The sequence below is a fragment of the Leuciscus leuciscus genome (assembly GCF_965113295.1).
Source record: "Leuciscus leuciscus genome assembly, chromosome: 18".
Classification (NCBI taxonomy): Eukaryota; Metazoa; Chordata; class Actinopteri; order Cypriniformes; family Leuciscidae; genus Leuciscus; species Leuciscus leuciscus.
Window position 1 is genome coordinate 27,564,077 of NC_138742.1, and position 13,216 is coordinate 27,577,292.

Sequence of the window (13,216 nt, forward strand, 5' to 3'; positions counted from 1 at the left end):
CAATGCCATACAGTACCAGACCATGCCATCCAGTACTAGATCATACCAGACCATGCCATACAGTACTAGATCACACCAGTCCATGCCATACAGTACTAGATCATACCAGACCATGCCATATCATACCAGACCATTACAGTACCAGACCATTACAGTACCAGACCATACCAGACCATACAATGCCATACAGTACCAGACCATGCCATACAGTACTAGATCATACCAGACCATGCCATACAGTACTAGATCACACCAGTCCATGCCATACAGTACTAGATCATACCAGACCATGCCATATCATACCAGACCATTACAGTACCAGACCATTACAGTACCAGACCATACCAGACCATACAATGCCATACAGTACCAGACCATGCCATCCAGTACTAGACCATACCAGATCATCCAGTACCAGACCATACCAGACCATGCCATCCAGTACTAGATCATACCAGACCATACCAGACCATACAGTACCAGACCATACCAGACCATGCCATCCAGAACTAGATCACACCAGACCATGCCATACAGTACTAGATCATACCAGACCATGCCATATCATACCAGACCATTACAGTACCAGACCATACAATGCCATACAGTACCAGACCATACCAGACCATGCCATCCAGTACTAGATCATACCTGACCATTACAGTACCAGACCATGCCATACAGTACTAGATCATACCAGACCATGCCATATCATACCAGACCATACAGTACCAGACCATCCAGTACCAGACCATGCCATCCAGTACTAGATCATACCAGACCATGCCGTACAGTACCAGATCATGCCAAATCATACCAGACCATACCATACAGTACCAGAGCAGACCATACAGTACCAGACCATACAGTACCATGGTGCTTTTTGCTAGACGGGTACATTAATAGATGGACGGTAATACTATAACACTTAACTGAATTGTGACCATATTTACATGTTACTCCAAGTTATTAAAAGTGTAACTCAACCCCTGGTCAGAGCCTGACTCCACCCACTGGCAATATTTGAATGCTGGAAAAGTGGGCAGAGCTCAGCGGAGACAGAGGGGACGACCTGAGGGCGGGGCTGAGCCGGGGGGCGTGAACCTGAGACCCGAAGTGACGGATTGATTGACACATAGGGTCACATATGGGTAGCAAGGGGGTAATCCAGCATCCAGAAATTGTACCTTCTATGGGGGCATCCATTGGCTAACAAGCCATCACCTGCTGTTAGCATTCCATTGACTCCCATTCATTTTGGTGTCACTTTGACAGCGAATAACTTTACATCTGAGGCGTTTAAAGACTCTTGTGTTTATTTTCTTCTTTATTTCTAAAGAAACACGACAATGTATAAAGGCTCCATTACTTTGTATCTTACACTATGGCCCCGTAGAAGCCGTTTTTGTAAAAATACTCAAATGATTGCGGATAACCACACGACTCTCTGTCGCACAGTAGAGAGATTACCGTATAGACAGGAGGAGAAGCTCGCGCGCAATCGGGGAGACGTGGAGGCATAAAGTCCGATAAATTCAAGAATACTTAGCAAAAGTCGCTCCTGCTCCTGGACAGCTCCTACTCACGCTCTCCGTCTCTGCAAGATTCGGAAGGGAATGATTCAGATTTCGCTCGGCACAGCTACTAGAAGACTTACAACTGTCAGACAGGTTTCTCACGTCACATCTACGTCATCAAGCTCAGTTTGAGTCTGCGCAGTATATGAATAGACGAATGGATGGATGGATGAATAAACGGATGGATGGATGGATGGATGGATGGATGGATGGATGAATAGACAGATGGATAGTGTTAACATGTTTATCAGGGGTTTTGCACTTTTGCCGTGTGTGTGTGTGTGTGTGTGTGTGTGTGTGTGTGTGTGTGTGTGTGTGTGTGTGTGTGTGTGTGTGTGGTAGAATTACTCCATTGTAATCATGACAGTCTCCAGTCTGTGTCATGCTGCAGCGCTTGGTCACGCAGGCAAAACATTAATACCACTTTTATTGTTGTTTATTTTTCATTGAATGAGAGCATTCATTTTCCTTTTGAGTCACGGTACACTGTTAGAGTTGAACAACATCTAGAGTGTGAAACCTACTAACAGCAGGTTTGCTGATAAACTGCATTAAGCAGAAAATGATTTGTTGTAACACCCAAAACTGTTCTTGTAAAGTCTAATCAAATGTATTATTACGATCAATTACTCTCTCAAAACACGTTTCTGCATATCCTGCAGTCGGTCTCAATCAGAGGTGTGTCGGCGTCACACAGGTGTCTCTCGCTGATTATAAATCATTGCAGCTGGAGGCTTTTATCACAGTTGATAAGATTGTTGTGAGAGAAAGTAGCTGTAGAGAAGTAAAATTAAATTGAGTTGTGCAAACATTAACCGTGTCAATATTGACCATATTGGTCAGAGCCACTATGACGTGGCCGCCCTGGAAGGACAGGGAGGCACTGAGTCAACACACAGTTTCCTTCCCTCGACCCCAGAGCAACCTCGGACACACCGCTTCACAAAACAGCTGAACCACGCTCACAGAAACAGCGCTCGCAGTTTTGTGTGGGAGAAAACTGGCATTTTAAAACGGTTCAGTGACTAGTTTTGACTTACTTAAAAAAATTAAATAATAATAATAATGGCCTAGTCCAGAGCCAACTAAACTCAATAAACTAAACTAGAATACTGTATATTAAATAAAATATGAAGTAAAATAAAATATAGAATAAAGAAATTAAATTAAATGAAATATAATTAAAAATAATAAAACAGAATTAATAAAAATAAAACGAAAAAAGACAATATTAATTATTAATTAATTAATTAATGCAGAGAAAAGCGCTATATAAATGTAATTAATTATTATTATAATTAATTATTACTTTTAAAGTAAAAAAATTCATTGGCTTGATTGAGGGCAACATTCTCTAAAAATATTAATTTAAATATTAGTAAAAAATAAATGTCCTTACTTAAGTTACATAAAATGACCTAGTCCAGGGCAAACTAAACTAAACTAAAATACTAACTAACTAACTAACTAAGGGAATAAAATAAAGACTTGTAAAAATTTATAAATAAAAAAATAAAAAAATGCAATTAAAACAGTATATCTGAGACTTTTTTTTTTTGCATTGCAGCTTAAAAAGAAAAAAAGAGGTTTGCTATGATTTCATTGGCTGGTTGTATTGATTGAGGGAGAAACTCTCTAAAAGTATTCAACTAAATTATATTTCAATAATAATAATAATAAATCAAGTAAATAAACACCTGACAAATGTCTGACACTCAAAATCTTTTGTTTTTTGCAATGCAGCTTTGTTCAAACCAATTGAGTGAAACATTGTGATTTCATTGGCTGTTTGTATTGATTGACAGGTGCTGTGGCCAGTGCGTTGGTGAAGCAGAAACTGGCGCAAGTGATTCTGAAGAAACAGAAGCAAGCGGTCCTGGAGAGGACGAACTCCAACCCCCTGAGCACCGCATCGGTGGCCTACCGGTGAGAAGCGACTCTCGTTGCCGCCCACAGCTGTTGAAGTGCGCATGTGCACAGATCCATGTGCTTATTTTCATCTTTTGTGTTCTGACAGGGAGTTGGTTCCGGATCCCAGCGCTCCCCTACAGCCGCTCCTGCCCTCCTCCAAACCAACTCTCATAGAAGGATCCGACGAGCCGACGAACCTGAGACGAGCACGTACGTCACCCTCCAACATACACATACACATGAGAGCTCATTCATCAAAGCATGACATCACCATCTACATACAGATCTCACACACACCTGAGAGCAGGAGGCAGGGCTGGTCGTTCAGCAGGTGTGTGTGTGTGTGTGGAAGCATTCCAGTGCCGCTGCCTTGATCAAACACACTCTCAGCGCCTCGCTCTGGCTCCAGGCAGCACGCTGTTAACAAGGCCTTGCTTAGCCTTCTCATTTACCTCTGAAAGACGAGAACACTCCCGTCAGCCGGTCATTATGTCATAATACCTATGACTGGACGTCCAGTAAAGCCCAAAGTATACTTGGTTTTTATCGCATGCTCTAGCCTAGCGTATGCTCCATTCTCCATTTGATAGCGTGCACGAATGCATGATTACAGATGCGTTATCAGCTGTTTATCGCACCAAAGTTTTGCACTGAATATTCGTCTTGTTGTGAACAGGCCTGAGGGATTACACTCTGAACACGCTAGTAACCGCGTAGTATCACCTGGCAACCAATCACAACAACCTTCCACTGGCAAACACCACTCACACTTTCTTTAGAAAATACAAAAGTTAAATTGTGACTATCATTCAGTTTTCAGTGTGGAACAGAACATTTTGCAGAGGTTTTCAAGTAGTCCTTGAGAGAGTTTCCAAACACTTGACATGTCCACTTCATATCAGTTCGGTCCTCTCTGTCAGGATCACTTTGCGCTCGATAGTCAAACATTTAACATGATAACCGCAAGATGCTGCGCAGAACAATGTCATTTACTGGTGAAGTTGAGTAAGTCCAGCTGTGGAGTTACGGTTTTCAACATGTCCTCTGCCAGAACTTGAGGCTGATGGTGTAAATGTGTTTTTAAAATGACTAAAACAATTAGTGGGAAGTAGAGAAGAGATTTCGGAACCTTTGTCTTTTCTGAACCAGCAAACAAAGGCATTGAGCTGTATCTGTGTGATCAAAGGAAGTAGATGCTACATTTGCATATAAATAGTTATCGGTCAATAGGGATGTGCAAAACTACCTCTAAATCGAAAATCAACCAATTGGTGGGTCATTTGAATGAGTAGTGGACTAGTTAGTCTTAAAGGGATAGTTCACCCAAGATATTTCTAATGAAATCTGAAAGATTTCTGTTCCTACATTTATGAAGTCTATCCCTCTAAAACTGACTCTTCAAAAAGTCCATAAAGAGATCGCAAGTAATCCATATCAATCAAGCGGTTTAATCCAAGTCTTCTGAAGAGACTCAATCCATTTACATGATGAAAAGATTTAATTTAGGCTTTTGTTCACATATAAACATTCATCAACGCACATTAGGGCTTTGACTTTTGCCCAAAAATCATATTCGAAGTTTGTTTGTTTATTAATATTAATATTCGAATATATTTGAATATTTATTAATAATATTTTGACCATTAAAATGCCTTCAGTAAGACCTATATTGGTATCAAACTTAAGTTGTATATGTTCTGTCCACCAGAGGGCAGTGTATCAGTCAATGTCAATAGGCAGGCAATGATGTTTTCAGAAGAAAAACACACTGTTACGACTGTTTTTGTTTTGTTTTTCTCTCAAATTGTCAGGAGTGTAGATTTCGAACTCCTCGTCAGGCGTGGTTGTTGTAGGCGTTGGCGCGGCCATTGTTTTGGTATACAAAATAGGCGCTAACCAGGACGCTAACGTCTCCTACAGGAGCCCAGATGACCAATAATAGCCTTGCTAATGAGCTCGCGATTCACAACTTCACCAGGCGTGAAAAAGCCTCGGAATCTGAATTGAAAACACAAGCATTTACAAAAAATAATGCCCATAACAGGTTTGAATATTAAAGGCTGCCTAATATTCGTTCGAATATCATTATTTTTTTAAATATTCGAATTATATTCGAATAACGAAGTTCGGAGTCAAAGCCCTAACGAACATACATAGAGCACATCAGATATAGTAAACCAAAGGTTCAAACGTGCTTGCTTGATGCGTCAGTAGAAATCTCATTGGTTCTCGCATGATTAAAGTCCTGAGTCGTTTCATGAGATACACAGATGCTAACTGACGCAGCTATAGCATGCTATACTCACTAGTCGGTTGTTGCGCAACTAGTTACCCAACCTGACCTGTGATAAATGTCAAGTTTTCTTATTTGTCTTATTTGCGTCGACTCTCAAACTTTAAATCTCAGGTGTTGCTAGGCAGATTTTATAATCCACAGGTTTTCTGTGAACACATTGCTGGTTGTTTGTCGTGGTTACGCAGCTTTACTTGATGGTGCTGTATATGCTCATGTAGACGCCGGGATGTTATTTGTCGTCATAAATTGCTACTTTTAAACAGTGCAGTGATGACACAACACATTGTCCCTCAAAGTAAAAGAAAAATCATGTTTATTGATCAAACAGACAACAATTGACCCTGCAGAAGGACAGGAGATGAGCAAGTTGACAGACTACTATACGACCCAAAGTTTGTCATCCTTTTTGGTAATGCCATTGTTTTTTTTCTTTCTTGTTCGCAGGGTCAGAGCCCAACCTGAAGGTGAAGCATAAGTTAAAGAAGCACCTGAACACCCGGAAGAGTCCGCTGACCCGCAAAGAGAGCGCGCCGCCCACCGTCAAGCACCGCGGCCCTGATGCTCTGGGTAAGTAAATCTGGCCCTGAGACTGCTGTTCTGCTCAGTGTGTGAAGAGTTGAAAAAGTAACTGAAGTTAAACTTGTAACGCATGTGTGTGTTCCTCTCAGACTCGTCCCCCAGCAGCAGTAGCACCCCAGTGTCGGGCTGCAGCTCTCCGAACGACAGCCTGCCCAACGAGAACGGGGCGCTGCCCGCTGCCGCCAGCCTGTGCCATGAGGTAACACTCCCCAAATACACTCCTCAGCACAGCTTCTTAGGTGCTTCTCGGCTCCCTTATAATGGGACGTCCTGGTAATGCAATTGCAGATCCAGACAATTATGGAAAATGACTCATTATGTAATAATGCAGTCAGTTTAAGTGAAGTTAGCTTCTCCCTTTTTTCAAAAATTCAATCTGTTGCAGAGGACAAACTCCCAGCCGAACACACACACACACACACACACCCACGCACACCCACCCACGCACACCGAGGCATGATGGGACAGTTCTTTAATATTGCTCTGGTGGGAGTTGTTTGTGCTCGACAGGGCTTGTTTCAGGAGGTTTGCGCCCCCCTTTGGCATAATGACATGTTTTAAACAAAGACACTGGAGAAGGACAGCTGCAGGCAGCTGCCAGGACACCCAATCTCCCGTTTCCATCCACAGCCTCCTCCTCGCTTTATTACTCCACGCTCCTCCATTTTTGGGCTTGCATAAATGCAGGAGTCTCTGATGGGTCGCACACGGGAACCCCGTCCGCTCGCACGCAAGAGCTGATCACGCACACAGACCGGCACGCAGACTTTCTGTTAGGGGACGATATTTGCCCAGTGGAAATTTTTTCATCTTAAACTTTTAAGTATCATTAAGACTTCATTTGCATTTTATTAATTGAAAAACATTCTCAAGTGAAATATCATTTATGGCTGATAATTATAAAACAAATCAACATCAAATATGAAGGTAGCTGTAATTTATATGCACAAATAATTGTTTAAAAATATTTCATAAAATAAATATAGAAAAATATATATTATTATAAAACATGCACGAAAAAAACTTTGCTGCAATAAATAAAACAATATATAATAAAATAAATATATAAAAAATTCTATTATAGAATGTTCTAAACACAAATAATGCTTTGATAAAATAAATTTAAAAAATGTGATGAAATAAATATGTGAAAATATATATTATAAAACATGATATGCACGGATAATGGTTTGCTACAATAAATAAAATAAAATAATATATGATAAAAGAAATGTATAAACGCATATAAACCTTTATATGGATGAATAATGCTTTGCTACAATACATGTAAAAATATATAAAAAAATATATATATTATAAAACATATGCACGAATAATGCTTTCCTAGAATAAATAAAAAAAAATATATATTATAAAACAAATATATAAAAATGTATATTATAAATGTTTAATAATAATTGAATACAGAAATATGTTAGATAATACAAATCTCTACTGTCTACTTCCCGGCTGAATGAAATCACTGATCCAAGTGTTTGAGTTTGCATTAAGTGTGTTCAGAGCTGATTTTAGTTTTTTTTTGTTTTTTTATAATAAAAACCAACATATCAAATACTGATAGCTTTGTGTCACTGTGGTGTCTGTCTAGAGAAGTCCATCACTAGGGTCTAAAAGAGAATATATCACATGGCAAATAACATGAAATATCAGTTAATTATGTGTTATTTTCCTCCCTGATGGCTGTTTAATCCCTGTGCCTGCGGTGTGTGTGTGTGTGTGTGTGTGTGTGTGTGTGTGTGTGTGTGTGTGTGTGTGTGTGTGTGTGTGTGTGTTTCAGGCTCAGAGGCTGCTGTTGCAGGACGGGTCTCTCGCTCACTTCACAGTGCAGAATCCCTCCAGTCTGCCCACCATCACGCTAGGCCTCCCCGCCAACACCAAGGTATCGCAGTCGCCATCATTCAACCCTGAAACCGGCATGAAGTGTGCCTTTCACCTTTCATTTCATTCAGAATATAGATTTGAAGTGCACATTCAATACAATCAAGCACACTTTTTTCACGAGAATTTAATACCCAAATGACATGTTTGAAAAACATAACATGCATTACTTTTCTGTTTATAAAACGATTCGAATATGGATCATTTCGGTCTTAGATGGTTATAAGTCAATATAGCATTCCAGCCTTGTTGAATATGAAACAATATTGGATCGGATTGAAAATTGCAATGCGATGACAAAACTACATTGCTCCCATTATAACCAACAAAGCTGTCAACACTGCAAACTGCACAACATCTGTACAGGGGTGTAGGCTAGCTGTCATGCTAACAGTGCCAGGGAAAACTCACGTCAACATTAAAAACACCACTTTCAATTTGAAAATCGCCCACAAATGAGCGCGAGCCTCGGCCAACTAACATGAGAGCAAGTGACATAAAAGTAACAAACGTGTTGCTTTCCGTATAAAAGTAATGAATTTACGCATTTAGCTTCGACATCAAGTGTTTACACTAAACAGTGCCAAAAATTGTTTATTGAACGAAATTTCCTTGTGATGGTTTCATGCTCTTGGCACCCAATAATTCTCCACGTGAAACTCATATTTAATGTATTCTGGTTCATATTTTCATTTAGTAAAAAAAAAAAAAAGAACAGACCTGAGACCCATTCAGAACCACTGTAATGTTGTTAAATATACAGTCAAACCAAAATGTATTCAGACATCTTCAACATTTCTCACATTATCACAGTTTATTCACTATAGTTTAGAAAATGGTAATAAAATATGACAAGAAGTCAGAGTTATCAAATCAGTTGATATTTCACTGGTTTTGTCCGTCCTTCTGTTAGACTGTCTCGCACATGAATTATGTTAAATATATCTACACCATTAGATAATACCAATTAAAGTGAACCAATTACCAAGCAATGCTTATTTTGGTGCAGTCTGTGTGTAAAAAGGTCGCATTAGCAATTAAAGAATAAACACTTCAGCAAAACATGGTCAGGTCAAAGTGTCTGAGTCATTTTTGTAGAAGTAATGTTACTGGTAGTCACTGTATTACGTATTTTTGGGTATAATGTCACAGTTTACTTTATTTTGCAATCCTCACTTACATAAATGAACTATAGTGTCCTGCACCCACTAGTACAAAAAATATAAAACATTTAATCTGGTGTCTGAATAATTTTTGGTTTGACTCTGGTTCATCCGCTGTTCTGAGGCTGAACTCAAAGCTAGTCTCATGTTGTAAAGCTCTGGCCGTGTGTCTGCAGGCGGAGAGCGAGTTGGGTTCACTGAAGCTGGGTCGTGTGCCGGTGGGACCGGGCGCTTCTTCGCTGCTGGTTCCTCTGGGTGTGGAAGAGCAGACGGGACAGCTCATGCAGCCCGTCCTCATCCTGGAGCCCTCTGGACTCGTGCACGCCCCGATGCTGGCCGGTAAGATCTGCAGGAAATACCACTCAACAACTATCAGCTTGATGTGTGCGCCATCTAGTGGTCACTCCTCGACATGACAGGGGAGAGCTGTTGGGAATAATATGCCAGTTACAAAATATTTTCAGAATATAAATGACTCAGGTTTTTTTATTTTAAAAAAATCATATATTTTTTTTATTGGATTTATTTTGTATTTATAATTATTATTTATATTTATAGTGAGACATTTATTATTTATTATATTTTATTTTATTTTATTTGGTGCAATTCAGCAAGAATACATTAAATTGGTCAAATATGACAATAAATACATTTATAATGTTACAAAAGATTTCTATTTCAAATAGACCATGAAACCATGAAAAAATCTTACAAACCCCAAACTTTTGAATGGTAGTATATATTATGATAATATTTTTCATAGATTATTATATTAATCAGATTTTAATAATCTTAGTTATTTCATATTTTTAAGTAAACAAAAACCTAAATATAAAAAAATGCTTAAACAAAATCCAACCTCAAAAATATAAACGTATTACAAATCTGTATTTTTTGTGTTTATAATTCAACCGCCGTGTTCACAGAGTTCATGATGATATGCAAAAATTGTTATATTTAAGCCATCGTGGATCGTTTTATGTGTTTATTTTCTACTTTCGTGTGATCTGTGGCATGATATTTTGACATCTAGCTTGAATATTATGCTTTCATCTGCTGAAATTGTAAGCAGACTTGCCTGTGATCAGTTCCAGGTCTGGGTCCGGTTCCTCTGCAGTTCAGCTCGTCTGGTCCTCATAAGCCTCTGAGCCGCACGCGCTCGGAGCCGCTGCCCCAGAGTCCCCGGGCCCTTCACCCGCACCTGCTCCAGCACAGCGCTCAGCTCCTCGAGAGACTCAAACAGCAGACGCACCTGGGCAAGGTACTGACCTCACTCAAATCTGAGTTATTTTCTGATTTCAATGGTCCACTTTAGACATTCTGCTAACTATAAGTTATTTTGCACCTACATGTCAACTCTCATTAGAGTATTAGTGGACTGTTAGGATTCAGGGTAGTAGAATAAGTACTTGACTAATGTTAAAGACCTTGGGCCCTATCATACACCCAGTGTATTGCGTCGCCAGGCGCGACACGAGTGTGTTTTGCCAGTTCCAGCCCGACGCAGTTATCATTTTCACGTCCTGAGCCACATTGTTTGAATAGCAAATGCATTTGCACCCATTTGTTCGCCCATGGTCGGCTGGTCTGAAAACGAGGTGTGTTCAGGCGCATTGTTGGACCGTTGCTATTTTGAGGAACTGAAATAGACTTCAAATAACCCCAAAAATATTGCGCCAATGACTTTAGACCAGGTTTCAGTTGGTCAATGGTGCAATATTTTTTAAGCTTTAGATCGTTAAAATAGGGGCCCTTAACCTTATTGTAAAGTGTTACCAAAAGAAGTATACAGCATTTTAGTACAGTATACTACAGCATACTATAGTAGATGACATCAAAAGGATGTGTGTGTCCTCCAGCTCATGTCGAAGTCCAGCGAGAAGCCTCGTCTGCGGCAGATCCCGTCGGAGGACATGGACTCGGAGGAGGGGGGGCCGTCAGCGGGGGACGCCCATCAGGGCCGGATCAGGGCCGAGTCACAGCGAGAGATGGAGAACCAGGAGGAGCACATCAACCTGCAGCACACACTCATTCTCAACCAGGTCAGAACCAGAGTACGCCACACAAGCGCTGTTGGTCTGGCAAAATGTTATTGCAAAATAATTTGTGTTACAGATGAGGCGGAAGCCAAACATTTGAAATGAAGAAAAATGTGTGAAATATTCCAATGATTGTTTGTGGGTGAATTTCACAAAAACACATCTGAGTAAAAAAGTCTTTGTTTTTTAAATACGCTAATGCTCACCAAGACTTATTTGAACAATATTATGAAATATTATTAAAATGTAACATTTTAAAATACTGTTTTCTATGTGAATATATCATAAAATGTAAGTTATTCCTGTGATCGAAGCTGATTTTTCAGCATCATTACTGCAGTCTTCAGTGTCACATGATCCTTCAGAATTCATTCTGATATGATGATTTGATGCTCAAGAAACATTTTTATGATTATTAATGTTAAAAAAAAGTTGTGCTACTTCATATTTTTGTGGAAACCATGATAAAAACAATTTCAGGATTCTCTGATGGATAGAAAAAGTTAGAAAAAATAGCAATCTTTTGTAATGTTATAATGTCTTCACTTTGCATTTACTGACATTATTTTTATGTCAATTAAGCAAATGTTTCTCCCCATCTCTCAATCACTGTAGTGTTTCAATGTTTTATTTTTGAGTTTGTATGACATTCTCATTATTATCAATAACATCATCATTACTGTGATACAATAAAAAAGCAGTACAACAATTTACCATGAGGTACATTTATTTTAAGTTATAGCTACTTCTTTTTATATTTTTTAATTTTAATTTTAATTTACTAATAAAACTATTTGTACTATTTACTATTACTATTTTCTATCATTAAGTACAAATACCATTAATGTCATATATCATCATTTTTAGATACTTCCCCAACAGAATATTATATTTTATTACAGACATTTATCTCAGATGCATTCAGAGAAGCACTTCCCAGTAATGCATGCAAACATGTTTTGATTAAATCGCTTTCTTTTGCAGTCGCGTCTGTGGGAAACGCAAAAACAACTCCAGCAACTGCGCAGACAGACGGCCCACATGGAGACGCTGACGGTACCCATGATGCTCGGCGGCATGCACCGGCCGCTGTCCCGCACGCAGTCGTCTCCCGCCTCCACCTCGCTGACGCTGCCGGACAAAACCATGCCTCTGACCTCGACCACAGAGCCGCCCCAGAGCCAACCGCGCTTCACCACGGGTACAGCGTCTGCGCCAAACACCCCTCACTCTTCACTCTTCACCCCTCACTCTTCCCTGACTCAAACCTCAATGCCTTCATGTGTGTGTGTGTGTAGGTCTGGTGTACGACTCCCAGATGCTGAAGCACCAGTGCACGTGCGGAGACAACAGCAGCCACCCGGAGCATGCTGGGAGAATCCAGAGCATCTGGTCCCGCCTGCAGGAGAGGGGCCTCAGGGGCCAGTGCGAGGTATTCACAGTTCCTCTCCTTTCCTAAAGGGGGCGCTGACTAATCTGTCCTATCATTCTAGCATGATATTCTAGCAACTCATCCACATTAAAGGGACGGTTCAACCCAAAATGGACAGTCTCTCAACATTCCTTTACCCTCGTGTGGTTCTTTTCTTCTGGAGGACACTAGAGACACATTTATAGACCTCTTCAATATTCTGTAAAGCTCCAAGAAGCACCATAAAAGCAGCCTTTGTGACGCATCCTAGCCTTCTGGAGCTACATGATTGATTCATGTGAGGAACAGACTTAAGTTTAAAAGCTGCTATTCGGAAAACA

General features: G+C 40.0%; 1 protein-coding gene across 4 annotated transcripts in view; it reads left to right on the forward strand.

Moving 5' to 3' along the window:
• hdac7a (histone deacetylase 7a) overlaps positions 1-13,216 on the forward strand; it is a 92,099-nt gene that overhangs the window by 58,228 nt on the left and 20,655 nt on the right. For all 4 annotated transcript variants that reach the window (XM_082145055.1, XM_082145056.1, XM_082145054.1 and 1 more), the window contains exons 5-14: positions 3,383-3,503; positions 3,595-3,698; positions 6,229-6,351; positions 6,453-6,562; positions 8,162-8,263; positions 9,602-9,764; positions 10,514-10,686; positions 11,285-11,467; positions 12,449-12,665; positions 12,763-12,896. In XM_082145055.1, coding sequence (XP_082001181.1) covers positions 3,383-3,503; positions 3,595-3,698; positions 6,229-6,351; positions 6,453-6,562; positions 8,162-8,263; positions 9,602-9,764; positions 10,514-10,686; positions 11,285-11,467; positions 12,449-12,665; positions 12,763-12,896 — 1,430 coding nt within the window. The remainder of the gene's footprint in view (positions 1-3,382; positions 3,504-3,594; positions 3,699-6,228; positions 6,352-6,452; positions 6,563-8,161; positions 8,264-9,601; positions 9,765-10,513; positions 10,687-11,284; positions 11,468-12,448; positions 12,666-12,762; positions 12,897-13,216) is intronic.